At 32.4% G+C, this 25,409-nt stretch overlaps 2 protein-coding genes across 4 annotated transcripts in view; one reads left to right on the top strand and one right to left on the bottom strand.

Annotated features, from left to right (window-relative positions):
* Positions 1–919: 919 nt before the first annotated feature.
* On the top strand, positions 920–19,459 carry LOC114335112 (WD repeat-containing protein 46). Its single transcript, XM_028285286.2, has 8 exons — positions 920–1,069; positions 1,142–1,476; positions 3,502–3,904; positions 4,487–4,722; positions 5,721–5,885; positions 13,519–13,753; positions 18,706–18,801; positions 19,209–19,459. Exons 1-8 carry the CDS (start codon positions 1,061–1,063, stop codon positions 19,428–19,430), a joined length of 1,701 nt encoding a protein of 566 aa, XP_028141087.1. The 5' UTR covers positions 920–1,060; the 3' UTR covers positions 19,431–19,459.
* Positions 19,460–22,837: 3,378 nt separating this feature from the next.
* The window catches only part of LOC114335094 (cytochrome P450 9e2), a 31,690-nt gene continuing 29,118 nt past the window's right edge, over positions 22,838–25,409 (bottom strand). For all 3 annotated transcript variants that reach the window (XM_028285267.2, XM_028285275.2, XM_028285259.2), the window contains exon 7: positions 22,838–25,248. In XM_028285267.2, the coding sequence (XP_028141068.1) occupies positions 24,812–25,248 (437 nt within the window). In that variant the 3' untranslated portion in view covers positions 22,838–24,811. The remainder of the gene's footprint in view (positions 25,249–25,409) is intronic.

Below are 25,409 nucleotides of genomic sequence, written 5' to 3'. Positions count from 1 at the left end.
ACCAGCAAAACCAAGCTAATGATCGTCAGCACGGAAATAACTGGGCAAGTCTGTATGTGAACCAAATGAGAATTGAACGTGTCCCACACAATACCACTTCTGCCACTACTTGGGAACTACAATCAATGCGAGTCGTGGAACAATATACCCAATAGATTAGACGTCGGAAAGGCAAAAAGTGCATTCTTGACTATGAGCTCTGTGTTCAAGAGCCATGACCCCATCTAGAAACAAAAATAAGGCTCATTAAATGTTACGTGTACTCCAGTTATTCTATACGGAGTAGAAACGTGGACATTGAAGGCGGAAACTCTATCGAAACTACAGGCTTTTGAGCTATTTTGGTTGTACATAAGGATCCTGAAGATACTACCATGGACAGACAAAGTCACCAATGAAGAAGTGCTACGGAGGATGAACACAACCGCAGATTTGGTCAACATTTGTAGAAATCACGGCAGATACGAGCTACTCCAATGCATTTTGCATTGCAAGGAAAAATTGAAGGAAAAAGCAGAGGGCTCCAGGACGAAGAAGAATATCCTATGGCTTGCTAACCTGAGAGACAAAATCATCATAGCCAGAATGATCGCTAACGTTCGGAACGGACAGGCATCCAGGCAAGAAGAAGAAGACCTAATTGGAATATTAAACCCGCAGGATAACTGTGTTAATAATTGTTATATGTAATTGTTTTGGCATAAAACAATCGTTTGACTTGTTTACAAGTTCAATTTGATAAAACAAGGCTCAAACTTCATTATTCATAATAAAAATCCTAAATAAAACTAAAATAAGCGAGATTTTTCAAAATTTTCTTAAGTAAACTTTTAAAATTTTTGCCCCCTTATATATTTTCCGCCGAAAATAACGCCCTCTAGCCTGCTTCAATTCTCTCAAAAATGGTTGGCCGGTTGGCGTGGCAAGTGGCAACACTGTTTACTGTTTCTGTTTAACATTCTAACCTAACCTAACAAATTGACACATGTTTGGCATGTTTCGTCTTTTGGGAATAACAATATAAATAATAATAATAAAGTTTTATAACAGAAATTTTATAATGGGGAAGGTAAGTTGGCACAACGGCATGTTTTCTCTAAATCTATAACAAGTCTAATAAATGATAATCAATATTTTTTAGCCCCACGTTCGCTATTTTTCCACTGCTGGATCAAATGATCCCAAAGTAAAAACTGAAGAAAAGCAAAATAGTAAAGGAAATAAACAATTTAAAGGAAAGGTTAAAACGGGGAAGGTAAAAACGGAAGCAAAACAAAATAATGAAAATAAAAAATTTAAGGGAAAAGCTAAACCACCAAAAGAATTAATAGAAAAGTATACCAGAGGTGAGGAAGTTGATGTCAAAGGTGTTAGAACATCCACACACCAAAAAATAATTCAAAGAAAAGAGAAAAATATTAAATTTGCGATAGAGGAATCAGCTAAAACAGAAGTTTTATTGACAGAAGATTCAGGGTGAGTAGAATTAGTACAATAATTATGTATGTAGAGATATTGGGAAAACTGCAATGCCAGCTGTTTTCTTGCCCAGTAAGACTGGCATAATAACTTTTAAGTACAAGTTAAATAGCAATGGAGACAGAATGCAACCTTGCTATACCCCTGTTTTAATTTTGAGGTTCTCCAATTGTGTGTTATCGATTTTATGTATGCTGTCTGGTTATAATATAAGTTTTCTATTATTGTTGTATCTTGCTTGTCCATGTGCTTTTGTTTCAAAATCATTATGAGTTGGTCTTGCCTAACTCTATCAAATGCCTTTTCATAATCTACCAGCCGGCATATACATCTTTATTTACAACTAAACAGTGTTGCATTAATACATTTAAAAATCAAAAAATTGAAACATTTTTCTTATGAAAAACAATATTTATTTTAATAGGGTGTACAGTGGAACCTCGATAAGTCGGATGAATCGGGACTGCGGCCGATCCGGGTTATCGAAAATCCGGATTAGCCGGAGAATATGGTAAAAATTAGTAAAATACATATAAATAATAAACAAATACACATTATAATTACAAAAACATGAAATACATATATGCACAGTACATCTAAATTACGTAGTACAGTTGTATAGTATACAGTATTACTTATTTCTTGGTAAAAAACTTAGTCAAAGTGAAAAAATGTTTGTTTTGTCTGATGAAAATCGGTCCGGGTTAGCCGGACTTCCGGATTATCGGGGGCCGACTTATCGGGGCTTCACTGTATTACCTCCACGAACCCTAATCATGGCTCTCATTTGATCAGGCATACTTTGGATTGAGACAACAAAGTCTGCCTGAGGGATTTGCTCCCATTCGTCAGGAACTGCTTGCTCCAAATCATTCATGGTTTAAAACTGACCATGGTTACGTCACATAAGTTGTCCCAGAATATTCCATGCATGCTCTAGCGGATTTAAGTCTAGATCCCTTGGAGGCCGTGGTAATAAACGAATCTTGGCATTGAGATCACCCATATAATAAGTATTTTCATGTTAATACCTATTCAATATGACTGTAAAATTCTTCAATATTCTTATCTTCACTCTGAGCTGTAGGTACATAGACTTATTACTCTTTCTGATAGAGGAATAAAGCCAATGATTGAGCTATTGATAATTTTATCCACCAAAATTCTGACTTCTTTTGGATTCTTCTTCTTCTTCTTTAAATGCTGTGCCCAAATTTAGGCGTGGGTAGCTTCCATGAATTGTTCTTGATCTTGTGCTGCATGTAATAGTTGATCTGCTGATAAGCCAGTCCATTGACGAAGGTTTTGGAGCCATGAATATTTCTTCCTACCAATTCTTCTTTTTTCGTCGATCTTTCAGTTGAGTATTAACTGCAGCATCCTGTATCTGCTACCTCTCATTATATGCCTCAGATATTCAAATTTTCTCTCTTTTATCATCTTGATTAACTCACCTTCTCCTTGACCTACTCTGTTTAAGACTTCTCTGTTTGAAATGCGTTGAACCCAAGATTTCTGAGCATTCTCGAAGCATTCTGACCACATCTCGAAGGCTTCTAAATTGTTCATCATATTAACCTTCATGATCCAGGTTTCACATCCATATAGTAATACAGGATACACATAACATTTTAGGAACTTGATTCTTAGTTGTAAATTCAGCTGAGGGTTTCTTTTCCTTTTGGATGGCTTTCCTCATTGTCGCTTCCAGAATAGCATAGCATCCCAAAAGCTTGTAGGGTATTTATCATTAGCCATCCATCTGACTTCACTATTTCCGAGAATATTGATTTTTAGTCAGTTCATTTCTTATTACAAATTATATAATTTACCAGCTTGAAAACAACTTCTTACATTCCACATTCCAATTTGTTTTTATCCATTTATCCTAATAATTGTTTTTTAGAGCTGTGTTAACACCTTTTTTTCTTCAGAAGTTTGAAATTATCCTGGTTAAATGACCAATAAAGGTAAAATACCAATTCCATAAATATATATTTACAATTAAAACTTTCATTTCAGATATTTGGAAGCAGATAGTGGTGAAACAACAACCCAGTTCACCCAAAAACACTTAGTTAGGGAAGTAGATATAGCTGCTGCTTCAAAGCACTTTGATTTAAGATTAAATTTTGGTCCATATAGAGCAAAATATACAAAGAATGGTAGGCACTTATTAATAGGAGGTAAAGTGGGCCATGTAGCTGCATTTGATTGGATAACAAAAAAACTACATTGTGAAATTAATGTTATGGAATCTGTTCATGATATTTCTTGGTTACACATAGAAACGATGTTCGCTGTTGCTCAGAAAAATTGGGTGTATATTTACGACAATCAGGGGATTGAACTACATTGTGTGAAGAGATTAAATAAAGTATCAAGAATGGAATTTTTACCTTACCATTTTCTTTTGGCAAGTTGTGTAAGTGAATTAATACATATTGATTATTATTGTTTACGTGAACCTACAATAGGGCTTTTCATTCACAGTCATTTGTTTCCAGCTTCTGTCATATGTCGTATAATCTGTGTGTAAATATTACATGGATTATATGCAATCTGACAGAAGTTCGAAACAAATGACAATCAATGAAAAGCCCTATTAAATTTTTTTCTCAGTATAAATTGGTGGCAGATCTATATTTTTATCATTTTCATTTATTATAAGGTATCCTGAAGAACTTAATATTATTTGCGTTTTTTCAACACAATTTCAATGCGTTTTCAATGAGATAGAGAGAGATAGATAGAGAGATATGGAGATGGTTAAAAAATTTAGCTGATGTACTTAAATGCAGTTCAATAGAACTTTTCAGAGCAGCGTTAGAGTAAAGATAGTGATGATGATATCCAACCTCTGATTGGGAGACTACACTTAAAGAAGAAGAATCAAGAATTGAGGATTTGTTTGTTGCCTTAGATTGAGAATCCTTTACTTACTAATTTCATTAAAATATAATTTAAATTTTGAAATTGTATACTAATAATAAACATGTTATTTTAGAGTGATGAAGGGTACTTAGGCTGGTTAGATATATCCATAGGACAAATCGCTGGCCTTTACAATACCGGATTAGGTAGATTATCTGTATTATCTCAAAATCCGTGGAATGCTACATTATGTACAGGACATGCTAAAGGTGTTGTGTCATTTTGGTCACCTACTTCTAGAGATCCTTTAGCCAAAATGCTTTGCCACAAAGCACCTATCGTTGGACTTCACGTTGATCCTACAGGAACGTAAGTTTATGAATGCAAACATTGTCCAATCAAAATGTAGAATTTTCTACTCAAAATACATAAATTTAAGTTTTATGATTCAGGAAATATTTGAAGTAGTGGTACGGTTCTTCTCAGAGGCTTTTTTCAGTGTGACGCAAGTGACAGAAAAAAGGCACGTCCGTGATACATACACATGTATAATAGTTATTCCAGTTGTTGATAGATGGCGCTATAATCAAAAAAAAGATTTAGGTTTACCGATTTACTGATTATTTACATATTACATATCTATACGACTATAGTTTAAACTTCTTCTCAGTCTTTCAGTGTGTCATTAATGATGTAATATATGATTTTAATAATGTAGAGAATCATATCATAGCATGACATTTTAATTAAAACTTACAGTTGTCAGAATCGTGATCGTAATTTGGTATAAAAACAAATCAATTGTGTTTATTTCATTTATAAAAAGGTATATTCTTTGATTTGTATAGTTTTATAAATTGTACATATATTATATTCGTATAGATAATACATACATAATTTTTTGTTCGATATTAGCGCCATCTATCAACAACTACAATAAATGTTATAAATGATTTTAATCACAGACGTACCTTTTTTCTGTCACTTCCAGCTTAATGTGTTAGAAAGAAACCGAAAAACTGTGACGCACTGAAAGTTGCCTGTGAGAAAGAGAATACAGTTGTGGCCATTGAATAGTTTACATCCCTAGCATATCTAGTAGCCGAATTTTTGAATATTTACCCCGTTTAAAGACACTTTTTACGCCAAAGTGACGTTAATTATCAGTGATGGACCCAGAATAGGTTGATTAAAATTAAAAAATCAAAATAAAAGGCAAATAAATAAATCAAAAAAGAAATAAAAACAAATGTGAGAATGAAGGTGTAAATTATTCAGTGACTGCAGCTGTAGATTAGATGTGCACTGCTTGTTATCTACTATGCTTGTTATTATGTATAAATAAAAGACTTTGTAAATTGTTTTAGATATATGGCTACCTCAGCATCAAACAGAGAATTAAAAATATGGGATGTACGAAAATTAGAGGGGCCTGTTCAAGAGTATAAACTCATTCAAGCAGCAAATAATTTAAATTTTTCTCAGAAAAGATTATTGGCTACAGGAATGGGAAATGTTGTGGAAATTTACAGGTAAATATATACATACAGAATAAACCAAATAAAAACGGGACATACGTAGTTAATACAGTGTATCGGTGTATCGCAGCTACATTTGAAATAGTGGACCAATATAAAAGTTCGACACACATTAATCATAGCAACGTTAAGAGTATTCAGTAGCCCGTCATCAATATAACTTCGGGAGATAGTATCATACCCTTTTTCGACAGTTCTGCGAAACTTTTGGCAACAGTGGCTCAGTGGCAATATTTGACATTACCTAAGATCAATATTTTGACAATATACTCATAGGGGCGCTAAATGGAAGTAATAAAAAACAATTTTATTATTAGTCAATAAATATTTATAAAAATAAACCAAAATGGATGAAAATTTTATGTTAACATAAGTATTTGCACGAAATAATAATAAAAAAATCAAAAACTTTATGGGTGACTTTAATCTGCCTAATGCATCGTGGTCCCATGACAATTTCAGTTCATCAGCCACATTTAATCACCTTGCTACTCCTAACGAAAGAACATCCATTGAGATTATCTCAAATCTATCCTGTCTGCATAATCTATACCAGATTAACGTTTGCCCAAATACCTCTAATTCTTTATTAGATTTGATACTGGTCCAAAATAAAGATATCGCCGTTGTTGAACCTACAGACATTTTAATCCCTCCTGACCAATATCATCCCCCACTGGTGTTTGAACTACCCATAACTACCAGATATAATGAGGGACTTTTACCGGAGGGTTACTATCATGACTTTAAATCAGCAAACTTTTCTCTAATTAAAGGCTATCTCGATTGTGTCAACTGGGATACTTTAATGATTGGATGTTCAGTCGATGAAATGGTTAACATTTTATATGATATTCTGTACTCAGCTATTGACATCTATGTTCCTGTTAAAAAATTCTCTTCTAGAAAATTTCCTATCTGGTACTCTTCGGAACTAAAATCGTGTATTATTAGAAAGAAGACAGCACACAGGAGACTTAAAGAGTTCAAGCTGCCAAAAACCAGTTACCTTTACAAACAGTTCTCAGAGCTCCGATCTCAGTCCCAGATACTTGCCAAGCGTGACTATTTAAACTTTACATTGTCTACTGAAAACTCTCTTCCCGGCGGTCTGAATAAGTTTTGGTCTTTTATCAATAACAAAAGAAAATCAAATGGAATTCCTTCTGAGTTATCTCACAACGGTAAAACTAGTTCATCTGGTAAAGATATTGCGAATTTATTTGCTGATTTCTTTTCATCAGTTTACTCCTCTGTTGTTGTTGATTTCCCCGAAGACATCACTTCTTCACCCTTAAACCTATCATCATGTAAACTATCCATCTCTGACATTTACTCTAAATTGTGTAACCTCAATCCTTCTAAAGGCCCGGGACCTGATGGCATCCCATCAAGCTTGCTCAAGTACTGTGCATTTAATTTAGCTCGGCCATTATTTCTCATCTTTAACAAGTCTTTAGCTAGTGGAAGCTTTCCAAATGTTTGGAAGACCAGTTTCCTATTGCCCTTACACAAAACAGGAGACAAAAGTCTTGTGTCCAACTATAGACCTATTAGTATCCTAAACTCTATTCCTAAACTATTCGAATCACTTGTCTGTGATTTCCTTACACCCTCCTTGAACAGTGTTCTATTGGAACAGCAGTTTGGTTTCAGGCGCCATAAGTCAACTGAACTCAATTTGCTGACATATACTAACTTCTTACTGAACGCCTTGGACGAAGGACTACAGGTGGACGCCCTGTACACCGACTTCTCTAAGGCTTTCGACAGAGTTAATCACAATATTCTATTAGAAAAATTGCAGCGATTAGGGATACATGGTTCACTTCTGCTGTGGCTTAGGGAATATCTTCTGGACAGAAAACAAATCGTCAAGCTCTACAGCTATTTTTCCTACGAAATAGTTGTCCCTTCGGGCGTACCGCAGGGATCTCATCTTGGATCTTTGTTGTTTAATGTTTTTATTAACGATATAAAAGACTGTTTCCAATATGCGAAATTTCTTTTATTTGCTGACGATGTTAAGTTTTACTGCCACATTAGGAATCCACTCGACTGTTTAAGGCTTCAGTCCGATTTGAATCGGTTGAAAGAATGGTGCAGCAACAATGACATGGTTCTCAACTCCTGCAAATGTTTTCACATTTCATTCACGCGTTCGAAAATTCCTATCTCTTTCACATACAAAATAGGTGATATAAATATCACAACAGTCACATCCATAAAAGATCTTGGAGTTACACTTGACTCTGGACTATCTTTCAATATTCATATAAGCAATATCATCTCAAAATCGCTTCAATTGTTAGGTTTTATTAAAAGATGCTCCCAAGACTTTAAGCAGTTGAGATCGTTTAAACTGTTGTACTGTGCAATGGTGAGGCCAATCGTGGAATATGCATCTTGCGTCTGGTCACCCGCCTATGAGACATACAACTGTAAGATTGAAAGGATCCAGCACCTATTCCTTAGGTTCGTCGCATTCAAAACAAACCGTAGAGACTGGAATTATATGGATCTTGAACTAGAACTTAACATTGACACCTTATCAAGCAGACGGAAAAAGAAGGACATGTACATGTTGTATAATATTATAAATTCAATTCACGACTGCCCTGAGCTCCTGGAGGAAGTAGGTTTACATATTCCCTCCAGAATCACACGTTCAAGATCTACGTTTCATACTCCCATCAGCAGAACTAACTTCACTGCAAATTCTTTCATCTCGAGGGTTTCTAGACAGGCAAATACTTGCTCCAATTGTGTGGATTTCTTTGCGGATAGTTCGCGATTTTTAAAAACGCTAAAGGATTGCACCCTCTAGTTTTATGTTCTTGAATATTTTAAACTTGTGATTATATATCTTTACCTGTTATTTTTACTTTTTGACTTGCTTTATTGTCGTAGTGTTTATTGTATCTTATTGTATTTTACGTATATTTGTAATATTTTGTTAGTTCTTCATATCTTCTGTAATGTTTTATTGCAATGAGCTTTGCTCGTAAATATATATAAATAAATAAATAATTAAATAAAACAACCCTTTTGTTGTGAAGCGAAACAAGAGCCGTCTTATTTTATTTAGTTCATAGTGCGCCAAAAGCATAACTAGTTTCATCCCTTTTTTTTTAATAGAACTTTAAATGAACTTTTCCCATTTTTTTAAACTATTGATAATATTTTTAGAATAAAAAAAAGAATGTGTGTGTACTTTGTACGCACGTAAGAAGTAAGAAGTTATACTTCTATTATATGATTTCAACGAAGTAAATATACTTTCAACAGGTTATTTGTATTTAGAGATTAAACTAATTTTTACTTACTACTTTCCAAAAATTTTTACTAAAACAATACTAAAAATAAAAAAAAGACAACACACGGAATTGAACCAGGGACCTCTCGATCTCCGGTCGAACGCGCTACCACCGAGCTAAACCCCCTTTGCTTTGACAGCTTACAAGATTTCTCTTACATACTGACAAATTCAATAGAAGTGAGGTATAAAAATACTTTAAAATTGAAAGTAAATATTATACAGTATTTCTCATGATCACCTTTCAGTGCGTCACAGTTTTTCGATTTCTTTCTAACGCATCAAATTGTATGTGACAGAAAAAAAGGCACGTCGGTGATTACATTTCGTCGGTGACATTTTTATAACATTTATTCTAGTTATTCTAGTTGTCGATAGATGGCGCCATAATAAAAAAAAGAATGTGTGTGTACTTTGTACGCACGTAAGAAGTTATACTTCTATTACATATTATGTGATTTTAACGAAATTGAGATAATGTACTTTAAACAGTTTATTTATATTTTATTTAAATATTAAACTAATTTTAATACTTACTACTTTCCCAAAATTTTTATTAAGACAATACCAAAAATTTAAAAAAATAAAAGAATAAAACGCACACAAACACATTGAAAAATGCCACAAAGAAAAAATGATTTCTGAACGATAATAATTGTTGACAAAAATTTTAAATACGCATTTTCTGAAAAAAAATTATATAATAAATATACTTACAATCATAAAATGCATAAAAAAATAAAAACTTGCATCGGGATTCGAACCCGCGAATTTGGGTACGCTTTGATTCGTAATCGAAGCCTAGCCTCACTCATCCAATTATAGTATTTTTACTACAAAAACGTTATTACGTAGGTCAAAATTTTTGACGTAAGAGAACTGCCAAAACATTAGAATGTGACTTTTCATTATTGCCGTGTTTATAATAAACATAGCAATAATGAAAAGTCACATTCTAATGTTTTGACAGTTCTCTTACGTCAAAAATTTTGACCTACGTAATAACGTTTTTGTAGTAAAAATACTATACTCATTATTTGTCATGCGGAAAAATAGGTCAACTGAACGTTTTACTGTTTGACAGTTATTCTGAATTTAAATCAAATTATGTAGTTTGATTTTTGTGGAAGAAAATATTAAAATATATCAAAACAGTAAGAAAACAATATATTAGATGAAGATTGGTAGAACTTTTGTTGGTAATCAAATTAAGCATGTAAATCAAAGCATTACATACCTACTAGATAAATAAATCTACACCAAAAAATCATAATTTAAAAATAAAAATCGGACCTAATTTCGGATTTCTTTCTAAAATCCCCATTCTTGAGAAAATAAATTTATACCAACCTAATCCAAATGTATAATTAGAATATGATTATAATAAAAACTACTTACCAAATTAGAATGAGTCCTTGTCCAAAATAGTCCAAAAGTTCAAAAATATATATGAAAACTATTTAAAAATGCAGTATAACTATTAACTAACTTTTGTTTGTTGTTTCTTTTTACACAAATTTCAAAACGCAACCACCATAAATAATCAAACCACAGCCGACATATTGAATAATTTTTGACATGTCATTTGAACATCCATTCAGAACAAAGTTATAATGCGCATGCGCCGGGATCGTAGGTTTTAACATATAAAAATTCACCCTCATATCGAGCGTAAAGAAGTATAACTTCAAAAATAATTTTTTTTAATTAGATCATAATATTACAAATATAATCAAAGGTAATACCACGAGTCCTCTAAATTTTATCGATAAATTTTTTTGTTTTCACGAAAACTTCTTTATTTGGTAAAATTACGAAAACAAACCGAATGATAAAATCACGAGTCCGAAGGACGAGTGATTTCGGTGTGTTTGAGTGATTTTACCCTAAATAAAGAAGTTTAGGTATGAAAACGAAAAAATTTATCAAGCAAAATTTAGAGGACGAGTGGTATTTGAAAAGATTATTTTGTGAACCAATATCGAATCCTTTTATGTGATAACACTGGTTTGTTGAAATCGGCAACAAAATAGAAGAATTAGTTCTGTGTTCTGTGTACGGTTTACATCGGTTCTGTTTGACGTTTATGAAAAGTTTAGAAATATTGATTTTGAAAATAAAAACTGTAGAAAATCTGAGTATATCGTGGTTAGTGTTTTTAAAATATCTATGTACCAGGGCTGTTCATAAATTAAGTTAGTAAATACAGATATGTACGTATTATGTGAAATTTAGGGTACCTTAAGTTTTATCAGGGAAGAGACTGTTTTATCAAGGAAGAGGCTGTTTTATCAGTATAGCACTCAATGATTGGCTAGAACGACGCGTGGTGATTGGCTGAAAAAGCAAAAACGTCAGAATTTGACAGGTGAAAAAAATAATCTGTATAATTTATAAGTATTGGAATATGTTTTTGTAATGTTCATATAAACCACCCTTTAGGTTGTTATTTAAAATGTATATAAAAAAAAGTAGGTTGTTGTTGATAAAAATGAAAGTAGTAGTTGTTGAAGAAATAAAAAGCAGTTTTATAAAAAGTCAAATCTCTAGTTCTTTCTTAAATTAAATATATAAAATCTAATAATAAGACTATACAAATCAAAGAAAATACCATTTTATAAATGCAAGAGACACATTTGATTTGTTTTTATTCCAAATTGAAAATAAAATGTGACAACTGTTAGATTTAACTAAAATGTCATGTTAGAATAAATGTCATAAATGTGTATTATCACGAATTTACCCTTTTTCCTATCATTTGTTACGCACTGAAAAATGATCGTGACAAGGACAATACTTACTATTATTATAAAATATTTTATTCCCGAGGAAGACAAATCCAAAGACACAAGAATTATAATAAATAATACATTTACTAAAAACACTAATATATTCAGTATAAACTGGCAAGTATAAAATTTCACCCTGGATCGTAAAGAAGTATAACTTCAAAAATTCTCCTAAAACTTTATATACTCGCATTAGAATTCAAAATATTTTTACGTAAATATACTTACCTATAAGTAAAACTCACAATTAACAATAATCTATTTTTTCAAATAGTCCAACAACTTAATATTCTATTACACAAAATTATAATAAATTAATTATAAAATAAACACTACTTCCCTATGAATCAACACTAACGAATTCTTAAAATAATACACTACTGCACTGAACAGCTATCGATACAGATAACAGAACAGATAGTCGTGCTATTAGACTTAAAAATCTGACGCAGGTTTGTCAAAATGACAGTGACTTTTCTCCTATGTTGCCTAATCAGTTATTTAGTTATATAAGGTTTGTTCTATGGGATCGGTACTCACCAGAGGGACCGCAGACGTTCGGATACAATTAGCGTCTCTTTGCAAAGACAATGACATCGACTTTACAAAGTAACAAGACACTTACTCAACACACACACTACACATTACACCTGAGTTAGTGATAAGTTATACAATTACGTGGCTAAAGGTTCTAGTTCTAAACCAAGGCCAGAATCAGAGAGAAAAAAAAAAAGGTTTGTTTTAGCAAACAGTCAAACTAGTCAGAAACCGTCAGCAAACAGTTGGTCAGTGAGAGAACATAATACAGTCACCAGTGCTATCCCCTCTACTCGCACTGGTCGACTATTCGCTGATGGTTTCAAACCGTTTGAAACTGATGCTAGAACAAACCTAATATGTTCGATTTCTTGTTAGAGATGAAAAATTTTCATTTCGTTTCAATATGACACACATTTTCGTTTCAATATGACACAAAATCTAGGCATGGGATAAAAAAGTTTATTTGAAGAAAGTGTATTTTTTTGTTCTTCAGTTTTCTACTTTAAAATGTATAATATATGTCTGAATTACCGATATAAATGAGTTAGATTAAATAAATTATTAGAAGAATTTTTTACTAAGCAAGAACATTTTTGTATAATTTATTAATATTTTGTAATATAATAAAATAATAAAATGTTAATAAAATAATTTTTTTAGTAAAGGTGTGGCTTACTTCGTATTTAAAATAGTTGATTACAAAAATGCTACAAGGAAATAGCTTCAGAATAACATTTTATTTAATTATAGCCATTATAGCTCTGTACCGCCATTCTTTACTATATTACGAATGTGTGTGCCAAATATGTCGACAAAATATTCAAAATTAAAGCCGCAATCTTGGAACGCGTTTTCCGTTTTGATGACGCGCTACTGTAGAAGATTGGCAAGTATAAAATATCGTTCAACTATCTGTCTATTTTACACGCGAGTTTTGTCGCTTTTTAGTAATAGTTATTTAAAAATGATTATAACATTTTAGAGATTGCTGTACAACACCTGCAAAAAAGGCTTATTTAAGACATCGATTCAATAACACTATAAGTAACTTTAATTTTTGCCCATATGAAGATGTGTTGGGTGTTGGAACGGCTCGTGGATTTACTAGTATTTTAGTACCAGGAGCAGGGGAAGCCAACTTCGATACTTTGGAAGCTAATCCATTCCAATCTAAGACACAAAGACGAGAGGCTGAAGTTAAATCACTTTTGGAAAAGGTAAGTTATAGCTGAAGTATTAGGAAAAGACCTCAATAATGCACATACTTGGCCTAGATCTTATAGGCCATAGCAAGTGTGTGGTTGAAAAAATTGTTTGAGGGTATCAAATTCTTTTTTGTGTGTTATTTTGTGTTAATTTGTTTATGTACTCTGTATCATAGCGTAATTGTGTAAATTAAGTTTTTTTTAAATTTTATACATTGATGTGTGTTGGTGTATTGTATGTTGCATATGAGGGGTATAGAATCAAAACTCGCTTTCTCCAAAATTTTCGTTTGTCACAAATCACTAAAAACTTGTAAAAAACAAGTCATTACAGTTATTACACAGATTTAAGTTTCATATTATAGAATTTAACCATAGAAATTGATATTACATAATGAGTGAAATCCAACTTTTGTCAAGAATTAAATAATTGGCATTATTGTTTGGAGAAAGCAAGTTTTGAAACAAAGCCGTTAGGAGAAAGCAAGTTTTGGAGATGGAATTTTACAACTTTTGTTTTTGCCGATTTTAATAGAATTAAAGTAATTAGCTTGATAGTGGTATAACAGATCTTATCGGTTCCAATAATGGTATAGTTCTTGGAAAATCATGCCTAAAATCTGTAATTTTCTGAACTTACGGGTTTTTTTCTTCTTAGTTTTTGCCCGTTCATTTTGCATCTTGTGCTTGTGTGTGGTGTTCTTTTCCTTGCCTTTTTAACAGGTCCTACAGGAGTCACTTGAACATCCATTACGAATAGAAGAAAAATATTACTGTAATACTACTCGTTTTAAAAGAAAAAACTATGCAAATAGTTAGTTTTAAAAGTTAGTAGTTAATAAAACTAGTAAACAAACACTGACGTTGAATTAGACAAATAGAGTGATTAAATCTGTGTGGGTCCCCTCCACCAACTTTACACGCCTACTATTGGTCGGTTGGAGAAAGACAGGTTTCACGCAGAACTGTCATAGGAGAAAGACGGGTTTGATTCAAAAGTCTACTTTTAACATTGAATTTATATTGGATAAAGCTAACTTTGAGTCAATCTAGGTCTGGATTCGTGTAGGGTTCAACAAACAGATTCAGAAAATATAAACAACTCAATTTCGACCATGGATGGAGAAAGCGAGTTTTGATTCTATACCCTTCATATGTATTGTGAATGAGATTGTAGATGATTTGTTCTTCGATTTCATTTACTCCGATATTGTTGGTATGTACTTGTTGTTGACTTCTTCTTTTATTAAACTTAACCAACGGCTGCATTCTGCTGATGGGTTTGCTACACATTTTTCTTCGTTAAGAAGGACTTCTTTGAATTTTCTCTCTTCCTGAAATAGAGAAAAAGATCAATTATTCGCCTCGAATAATAACTTGATTATCAGATAGATCAGTTCCATGGTATGCAGCTAATCTCTTGATATCTTTGGAAGATTATAGTCCATTCTTTCACGGTTTTTGCTCTAAATTTTAAAGAACCGCTTGGATTGACATGAAATTTGGCATGCGTATAGCTTACATGTCAAAGAAAAAAAGTGATATTGTGCCGATGTTTGCTTTTGCCCTGGGGGTGACTTTTACCCCCTCTTGGGGGTGAAAAAATCTATGTCCAAAATAAGTCCGGAAATGGGTAAACTGACTAATTTTAAGTAACTTTTGTTCTATATAGCTTTTTCGCCAAGTCAACACTTTTCGAGTTATTTGCGAGTGAATATGTTCATTTTTCAACAAAATAACCACATTTTTAGACGGTTTTTAACAAATAACTCAAAAAGTAAGTATTCTGTCGAAAAAAACGTTCTTAGCAAAAATATAGCTTATAAAAAAGTAAAAAAAAAATGATGTACACGTTAGGTCTCTGGATCTCGTAGAACCAGAGTTATTGCCAATGAAAAATAGATTCATATTCAGCAAATTTCAAATAGAATATTTCGACGTGAAATATCCAAAAAATTAAGCACTTTTTGGGGAAAACCCATTTTAACTTTTTTAAAGTGTTTAAAAAAAGCTTTACTTCTGTTTGTCTGAACAAAAAGTTTCTAGCATTAAATTTAAGCAAGTTACGCTCAAAATAAAGTTGGTCCCTTTTGTTTTTGCAAAAAAAAATCTGGAAGACCAACCCCTAATTAGCAACTTAAATGAAATTAATCATTACCGCTCCACAAATTATTTTACTTATGTTGTGTTTATATGATCTGTAAGTTTCATCGATTCAAAGTGCTTATTTTTGAAAAAATTTGGTTTCAAAGTAAAATTTTTAAAAATTAAAATTTTTAAAAATATGTTTTTTTGCAAAATAACTTAAAAATTGTTAAAGATACCAAAAATCTCGAAAAACAAAAAAAGTCAGATTTGCTTTTCTGAATATCATGTATTTTTTTGTTTTTCTGTTAAACAAAAATTGATTAAGATTTGGTGTTTCTAAATTTGCATACATTCGTGATCACTTACTCGTTCAACCCCTTTTAACTACAGCCCTGTCAATAAGAAGCACTTGGAACCGATGAAACTTACAGATCATATAAACAATATATACACGAGTCAAGAAACTTGTGAAGTCGTAACGATTAAGTTCATTTAAGATACTAATTAGGGGGTGATTTTCTCGATTTTTTTACCAAAACCAAAAGGGACTAACTTTATTTTGAGCGTAACTTGTTTAATTTTGATGCTAGAAATTTTTTTTATAAAACAAAAATGAAGCTTTTTTTAAACACTTTAAATAAGTTGTAATGAGTTTTCCCCGAAATGTGCTTCATTTTTGGTTATTTCACGTTAAAGTATTCCATTTGGAATTTGACGAATATGAACCTATTTTTCATTAGCTATAACTCTGCTTCTAATAGGCGTAGAGACGTGATGTATACACCATTTTTTTAAATTTTTTATAGGCTATATTTTTGCTAAGAATGTTTTTTCGACAAAATACTTACTATTTGAGTTATTTGCGAAAAATCGTCTAAAAGCGTGGTTATTTTGTTAAAAAAAAATGAACATATTCACTGCCAAATAACTCGAAAAGTATTGACTTAGTGAAAAAACTCTATAGAACAAAAGTTACTTAAAATTAGCCAGTTTATCCATTTCCTGACTTTCTTTGGACGAATATTTTTTCACCCCCAAGAGGGGGTGAAAACCACCCCCAGAGCAAAAGCACATATCGGCACAATATCACTTTTTTTGTTTGACTTGTTAGCTATGTGTATGCCAAATTTCATGTCAATCCAAGGGGTTCTTTAAAATTTAGAGGTTTTGCAATATCTTACCGTTAAAGAACGGACTATTAGATATAAACATCTAGCTGAAAACTGTGTGCGGTAGATTCGATAATTTATTTTCTTCCGGACGGTGTACGGGCCCTCACAGTTTCAAAGTTACGATTGGAATTGTAGTCTTTTTCCAATTTTTCTTTGAAATTTTCGATGTACGTCAGAGATAGAAGTTCTTCTTCGCAGGTAGACAATCTTCCGAAAATAAGATCTGGAGGAAGCTTCATTTGTCTTTCGGTGATCATCATCGATGGAGAATAACTGGTTGCTTTATGTTTGGAATATTTAAAGGCTAACCTGAATAGAGGAACTAAAGTATCCCAATCTTTTTGATTATTTATCAGTGACAAACATTGAAAGGTATTGACAAACATTTTTTTATGTCTTTCGACCATTCCATGTGATTGCAGATGAAGAGGCAGAGTGTGAGTCTTCTGAATACCCAAGATTTTCATTAATTCTTGCCATAATTCTGAGCAATATTTCGCCCTTGATCAGAATGTATCTCTAAACGAACTCCATGTTTTGATACATGTTATGAATGCTTCTGCTACTGTAGTCCCTTCTTGATTAGGAAGGGGTGCAATTTTAGACCATTTTGAAAAATACATCGATTGCAACCATTAAGTACTTGCTTCCTCTTTCTATCATCGGAAGTGGACAGAGAATATAGACTTCCAAGTTGTTCAAATGGCTCTCCGGAAAGATATTGCCATTTTACCACGGTTTCTTTTTCTAGGGTCTTTTCTATCTTTACATAAATCTCATTTCTTACACAATCTTCTACATCTCGGCGACAGTTGATCCAGTAAAATCTGTCTCGAACTCTGGCCAGTGTTCTTTTGACTCCAAAATGTCTTCCCGAAAAGCTGCTATGAAGTTCTTGCAATACACTTGTAATACGTGATTTTAGCAGTACCACTTTTTGAACTGTACATACTCCATCGGGACTTTTCCACTTCCAATATAATAGACCATTGGAAATATACTGATATTCTCATTGAGCCCATTACGCCTTTATAGTTCTACTGTATTTGGTTATTTCCTGCCAAATAGGCCTTACTTCGTGTTTAAGCCATTCTCGTCATTATCCATCTTTTTACTCTTTTTAAGGTTTTCCAGGGAAGTCCGATCATTATCTTCTTTCTGTTTAACTGAGGTTACCTGTAGACTTACATCTTCAGTCACATCCTTTTTTCTTCAAGTATTTTAGAGTGCTGACATTGTAGTTCCAATCAGGGTTAAGTACTTTTTGTATTATATCGAGTTACCTTATACTTCTCTTGAAAACTTGATATCTGTTCTTTTAACTTTTCTATTTCATTTTACTAATCGCTAGTTGCTCCTTCAAATGAGCAACTTCAGATTCCAGAGTTTGTTTTATCTTTCTATAGTGCAGTGGAAAAATCGATTTCTCACAAGTAAGAGTAGAGATCTATCTTAATATTTCTTCGTTTTCTCCAAGGGATTTTCTATGTGAGATCAATCTTACGAAATTGTCAGAAGATTTATTTACCCAATACGCGTGAGTTCGCAAAACTTTAAACGAAGTTAATTTTGAGTGGACTGTATGCACCATCATCATCATCATCAATGGCATTACAACTCTTCTTGAGTCTTTGCCGCGTTTAATATTGTCTTCCATGTTTGTCGTACTGTGTGTAGCAACATGTTAATATTTGTTTTTTGCAGATTCAACCAGAATTGATTACGTTAAATCCTATGATTATCTCTGATGTTAATATGCCAAGCTTGAGAGCGAAAATAGAAGCCAAGAAAAAATTACTAGTAAGTATATTATACCTTAGGTTGTAATATTTTCTACAAAATGCAATACTAATATACAGGGTGTTCCATTAAAAAAATGAGAAAATTTTGTATTTGAAAATAGTGATCATCTTCAAATACAAAATGTATTACATGGCTGGATTTCAAAGATATTAAATTATTTAAAAATAACACTACACTAGAAAATCTTTTCCGCGTTGCTGCAGATAAAGTGAAGATTGCCAGGATGATCGCCAACATTCGTCACGGATAGGCACATCAAGAAAAAGAAGAAAAACTTTGCCATGTTATTTATATTTTTACTACCTTGGAAACCTAATCCAGGGCCCTTTAAATATTACCATTTTTCTCAATAAAAGTGTAATTATTTTAAAAATCATTATTAACTTTATTTTCCATTTTTTTAGCATTTAAAACCACCGAAAATTAATTATGAACCAAGAACAAAAGCAAAGGGTAAAGGAGGATCTGTTAAGATGGCACGGAACAAGAAAATCTTGCAAGAAGAAGCAAAAAAAGAATACGTGAAAGAAAAACGTCAACTGATCTCGGAAGAGGAACCAAAACATGTAACAAAAACAAAACCACCTAATGTGTTAGATCGATTTTTACCAAAAGTTAAGAGTTGATAGTAATTTTAATAAAAAATTTAAATGTATCGTTTAAATTTATTGATTTTTCATGTTTTTAGTATCATAAATATCATTCATACTTAAAGTCTAAGTTTTCAACTTAATAGAAATATTAAAAATATTGAAAAATATTAAAAATATTCCTAAAAGATATTTAATTGAAAACTTATTGGAGCATTTTCCTGGTAACACCTCCATGGCTTCTAAAAATTGCAAGCCAGATGGATGCTGAAGCGAAGAAGACAAAAGGGAATTCTAAAACTTGCAATTCACGACCCCGTCTGTTCAGCTGGTAAATTCCAACGGAAAATGGACCTAGTTACTTAAAGGAGTAAAACTAATCTAATATAAAAGAAAGTCGAGGTTGTGTTAGTTACACCATTTATAACTCGAGAACGACTGAACAGATTTTTATGAAATTTTAAATGTATATTCTAGCGGACTGGGAATAGGATAATATGGAGTTTCATACCCGTACGTCATAAGGGGGGTTGCCCCCCTGATATATTTTTTTAATTTTTGTAAAAACCATTTTTTACTATTTTTATGAGATGTAGAAGCAAAAGATACATACAATCCTAAACTTTCAATTTTTTATCTCGGACCGTTATTTTTTAATAGCCATTTAAATATTTTACATCTATATAAAAATTCGCCGGTCGCAGTGTTTGTTACCATACTCCTCCGAAACGACTTAACCGATTTTTATGAAATTTTGCAGTTATATTGGACTGTACTGGGAGTAGGTTGCTGTCTATATTTCATACCCGTATGTCATTAGGGGGTTGCCCATGACGCCGTAACTCTCACAATAATGACGTGAAAAATATGAAATTAAGTAGGTAGACTCCTTGCTAATTTCGAGCAGAACCGTACTAAAATTTTTTGTCTAGCACAATCGGTGTCCGAAATACAATATCTCAAGCCGTAGCAATATTCTGAGGACAGAAGAAGAACGAGCGACAAATTTCATAGAAGAGAAGTGGCACAGTTTAACTTTGGGACTCAAATTGGGCAAAATATGAATTTTTTAATTTTGCGAAATTTTCAAAAAATATCTCTAAACGGAACCGTAAGCAGGAGAAAAATTCTGAGCACACGAAAAGAACAAGCAGCAAATTATAAAATTTTATTTAATTTTAATTCATTTTGTTTAATTTTATTCAATTTAAGTATTTTATTTATTTTCGTTTATTTTATTTTATTTCATTTTATTAAATTTTATTTATTTTTATTAGACTATATTTTCTTTTATTTAATTTTATTCAGTTTTATTTATTTTTAGTTACGTTTATTCAATTTCATTTAATTTTAATTTACTTCATTTACTTTTGTATTTAATTTTAATTGAATTTAATTTTATTTAATCAACACCTATAGACTTGGAATCTCCCCGAACCTAATAATAAATAGATGGTTGTTTTGAATGTAGATATAATAAAGCTGTTATATTCATTATAAGATAAACAAATTTAAGATTGTAACTGTTGCACTACAAACTTTATTTTGTTACTTCTAATTAAACTTTATTATTTCAAACATCATGTGTAATTAATTAAAAATAATAATAAAACCTCATTCACATCGAGCATTTTTGTTTATTAATTACGAATTCCTTTTGTTCATTTTAAGTTTGTTGTATACAACAGTTTGTTTTTATCTATTGAGGCAGTACGAAGTCTGTCGGGTCAGCTAGTATAAGATAAAATATAAATGTATACCATTTTTATTTAGCTGCAATGCGAAGGCAAAACTGTCTTATTTTTCAAAACTATTGTTAAGTGAAAAATAAGACAGTTTTGCCTTCGCATTGCAACTGAATGAAAATGGTATACATTTTTATTTTATCATTCATAGTTGTTTGAGGAATTCTTTGAGAGAAAATTAAATTTAAGATGCAGTTGAATGCTCGAATATAGTTCTTCCACTCTTAAATTTTCTCATGCATGAAATTATTCATGAATTACTTTTTATACTAGATCTCTTTTTTACTCACAGAAACTAGTATCGTAAAATTAAGCTGCTTGTCCATAGAAACATAAGTTATACAAGGGTAAACATGTTTGCGTTTATAGCACTGCGTTTCTCCATATTTTCTGACCTATAGATAAGGTCACTGTACTGTATCATCATTTGGAAAAAATACATTTTTAAAAATAGTTGAAAGGCTGATACATTTTGTACACACTTGAATGAATAAAGGAAGTGAAAAAATCGTATATATTAAAGTGTGTAATAATATATTATGCAATGAGCATTTAATGATGGTCATTATAAAGCGAGTATGAGGCTTACGAAACGAGCCGCCTAACGGCGACTTTCGTATACAGTACGAGCTTCATAATGATAATTAAATGCAAGTCGTATACACTATTTTTTCTATGACGATTCACAACAAAAAATATATTCAAATTTATTAATTTTATGGTGACTCCTAGCTTCTGAGCCACCTTAGATAATTAAGGGTTGGTTACCCCCTACCATAAGGGTTGATGTAGTAAATAACTCTCACAGTTAATACATTTATTTATACGTTGGAGTATTTAACGGTAAGTAGCTGGTTTACTGAGATGCGGTGTATATCAATACAATTTTGTAACGCAAACAAATTAAGTAGTTTGACGGTTTGTTTACATATTGAGAACTGTCAAAGCGTATGTATTTGACTCGTCATTGGTCACTGCGCGTGTACCACCTTTATCGCGAATGCCATATCGCGATTCTATTGGTTAAAAATCTGTATCTTAAGGAAATCTGTATCATAATGAAGTTTATTATGATACAGGGTAGTGACATCATAATTGATATATTATAGTATTAGAATAGAAAAAGGTATTTTATTTGTTGGAATTTTACCGTGCTGGACAGGCGGGAAGTGAGATGCAACCTGATGTGTAACCTCCCTCGGCCTTCTTAGCTCCGGCAATTCGTTGGCTTGCAAATTCTAGAAGCCACGAATGGTGTAGCCAAAAGATTAGAGATAATAAAGTTTTATTTTTAATATTGTTAATGTTAAAAGCAAAACTTTCGTTCGTTAGCTAAACGCTTTCGACAAAATTGTCTAAAAGTACCATTACTTAGAGTCGTGTGTGTGAGCATCTTGTTGAACATTATTATAATAAGTGTATTACAATATGTAGATTAAATGCTTCAGTTGTCTCTTGTGCCACACTCGAAAAACAGCCAATCGAACATAACGAACACATAAAATTCTTGTTCATAGCGTGGGGTTTTTTCGACGACTATTGTTGAGAGAACAACAAAGGTCGCAAAATAAAGGTTTTTGCAATTAGCCCGGTCTTTAAAGAACCTTCAAAAACTTGTATAAGATATTTTTACGTGGCATCGCTGATATTGTCAGTTATTTTTCGGACATTTTGAGCCAAGAATGGAGAAAAATACAACACTATTAACGTTTTTATTCTTCTTTAAATCAAAATGAACTTTATACAATGCTCTACTTAATACTAGACCTTACATCAGAAAATATTACTTACGTGCCTATTAATATAATATACTAATTAACACCTTGACTGCGTTTAGCGATATCTATAAACTTACGTTGAGTGCGTTATGTCCCGTATAACACATTTGCCACCGTGTATTACGACAAAGTCGCCACAGCCAACCGTTAATCTAATACCGAGGTCTATTTGTCTCATAACGCAGTCAAGGTGTTAATTCATAATTTTGTTCTGAAGCTATTTCCTTGTGGCATTTTTATAATGAACTATTTTAAATGGGAAATAAGCCACAATTTTACCAAAAAAAATGAATTTATTAACTTGGGCGTCGAAACGTTAATAAATTCATTTTTTTTGGTAAAATTGTGGCTTATTTCCCATTTAAAATAGTTCATTATAAATCATAATTGTCGGGAAATTTACAGAAAGTTCAGAAAAAGTAAAATAATATTAGTTTAAAATATCGTAAAATATAATTTGTTATATCCTTGTGTTAATAACAAACTAACACAGCCGATACCAGTGGAAAAAGGCATACGACATGGAGACTCATTGAGCCCGTTGCTGTTTAACCTCATCATGGATGAAATTATTCATAAAGTCAAAAACCTGAGTATAGGGTACAGAATGGGTGAAGAAATTATCTCTATAATATGCTATGCAGATGATGTCATATTTATTGCAGAGAGTGAAGATGACCTTCAGAGACTTCATATCAGTTTAATATAACAGCAAGAAAGTTCAGCATGATAATATCACCAAATAAAACAACATGTATGGTAATCTCTAAAGATCCAATAAGGTGCAAGCTGGAAGTAGACAGCAAAATAATCCAGCAAGAAAGAAGTATCAGTTACCTGGGAGTTATGGAGACACAGAAGCGGAAGTTGCCCAACAAGTTAACAAAGCTAACAGAATAGCAGGATGTCTTAAACACACTATCTGGCGCGACACACATCTACGGACAGAAACAAAGGCCAATATCTATAGGACAGTAGTTAGGCCAATTATGACTTACACTGCGGAAACAAGATCTGACACTACAAGGACAAAAAGACTGATGGAAACGTGTGAAAAGAAAATAGTCCAAGATATCACAGGAAAACCATTATGGGATAGACAACGTAGCACAGACCTCACGCAAAGCTGTAATATATAGAATATAAATGACTGGATACTGAAAAGAAAAAAAGAAAAAACTCTAACATGAAGTAAAAACCACTTCTATGTAATAGGTATATTTATTAAAATTTTTAAAAAATTCCAATGCATTGAATAAATTATGTCCAATTCAGAACGTTTTCCATTATTTAGCAAGTATTTGAATTCACTGATGATGGACTGATAGGTCCGAAAACGTTCTGAATTGGACATATTTTATTCAATCCATTGTGATTTTTTAAAAATTTTAATAAATATACCTATTACATAGAAGTGGTGTTTACTTCATATTAGAGTTTTTTAACTATATGCTAGACAGCCAACCTGTAGTTTAAAAAAAGAATGATATAGCCATATGAGCAGAATGGGAGAAGGAAGACTAGTAAAGATTGCACAAGATAGATCACCAAACGGCCGAAGGAGTGTAGGAAGGCCAAGGAAAAGATGGAGGGACAACCTGCGGATATCTGATGAGGAGGCATCCGAAGATAGAACAGATGCGAGCCTATAAGGAAGCAGGAAGAAGAAGAAAATATCATTGTAACAATTTCCCAACATTTATTTGAAGAAGACATTATTTACGCAAAGACGTATAATCTACGACACGCGTCTTCTCATGTGAAATTATAGGGTGCGCCCGCTGAAACGTTAAGAAAAAGTTTAAAAGAATTATGACTAGAAAATACATTACACCAAATAAGTAGATATGGTTAAACAATATTTTATCAAGACTTTTATCAAACATATCAAAGACTAATTCTTCAGTTTCTTCAAGTTGAACCAAAAACCATTTTCTGCAGTCAAACCGAATTGTTTCTTACAAATCCGCAAAGGAATTTCCGTCTTTGGACCTGGCACAATCTCAAAATTGGCTAACAAATGGAAAAACAATACTTTCATCTCTAATAAAGCAAATCTGGAACCGATGCAGTTTCTAGGGCCGACTCCAAATGGAAGGTAAGCGTATGGATTGATGTTTCCTTTGTTTTCATCGCTGAATCTTTCAGGATCAAACCGTTCTGGGTCTGGGTAGTGTTTAGGATCGCGGTGGAGACCGTAAATGGGGAACCAGATTATGGTGCCTTTGTCTAAGTGGAGGGGCTTCTCATCGAGTGTTGCTGGTTCGAGTGTGTATGGTTTGGTGCAAATTCGATCAACAGCTATAACTGCTGGCCATTTCCTCATGGATTCTGAAATAATTCAATGACTTAGTAAATATTATGGGTGATTCCTTTTCAAAAATCACTCAATTTTGGATCAAAAAAACTTTTGGATCTCCGAGTTGTCTGAAAATTGGTGTATATAGCATCTGCGGAATGTAAAAATAAAATATTTAAGGTCGAATTGTCTT

The sequence above is a fragment of the Diabrotica virgifera genome, chromosome 1, assembly GCF_917563875.1.
Source record: "Diabrotica virgifera virgifera chromosome 1, PGI_DIABVI_V3a".
In the NCBI taxonomy this organism is placed as follows: Eukaryota; Metazoa; Arthropoda; class Insecta; order Coleoptera; family Chrysomelidae; genus Diabrotica; species Diabrotica virgifera.
The sequence above is the reverse complement of the archived record's forward strand: the minus strand, read 5'-3'. Positions and strand labels throughout refer to the sequence as shown.

Coding starts and splice junctions, on each gene's coding strand:
- LOC114335112 (XM_028285286.2), top strand. Junction 1,477..3,501: donor TTATTGACAGAAGATTCAGG/GTGAGTAGAATT, acceptor CTTTCATTTCAG/ATATTTGGAAGCAGATAGTG. Junction 3,905..4,486: donor ATTTTCTTTTGGCAAGTTGT/GTAAGTGAATTA, acceptor ATGTTATTTTAG/AGTGATGAAGGGTACTTAGG.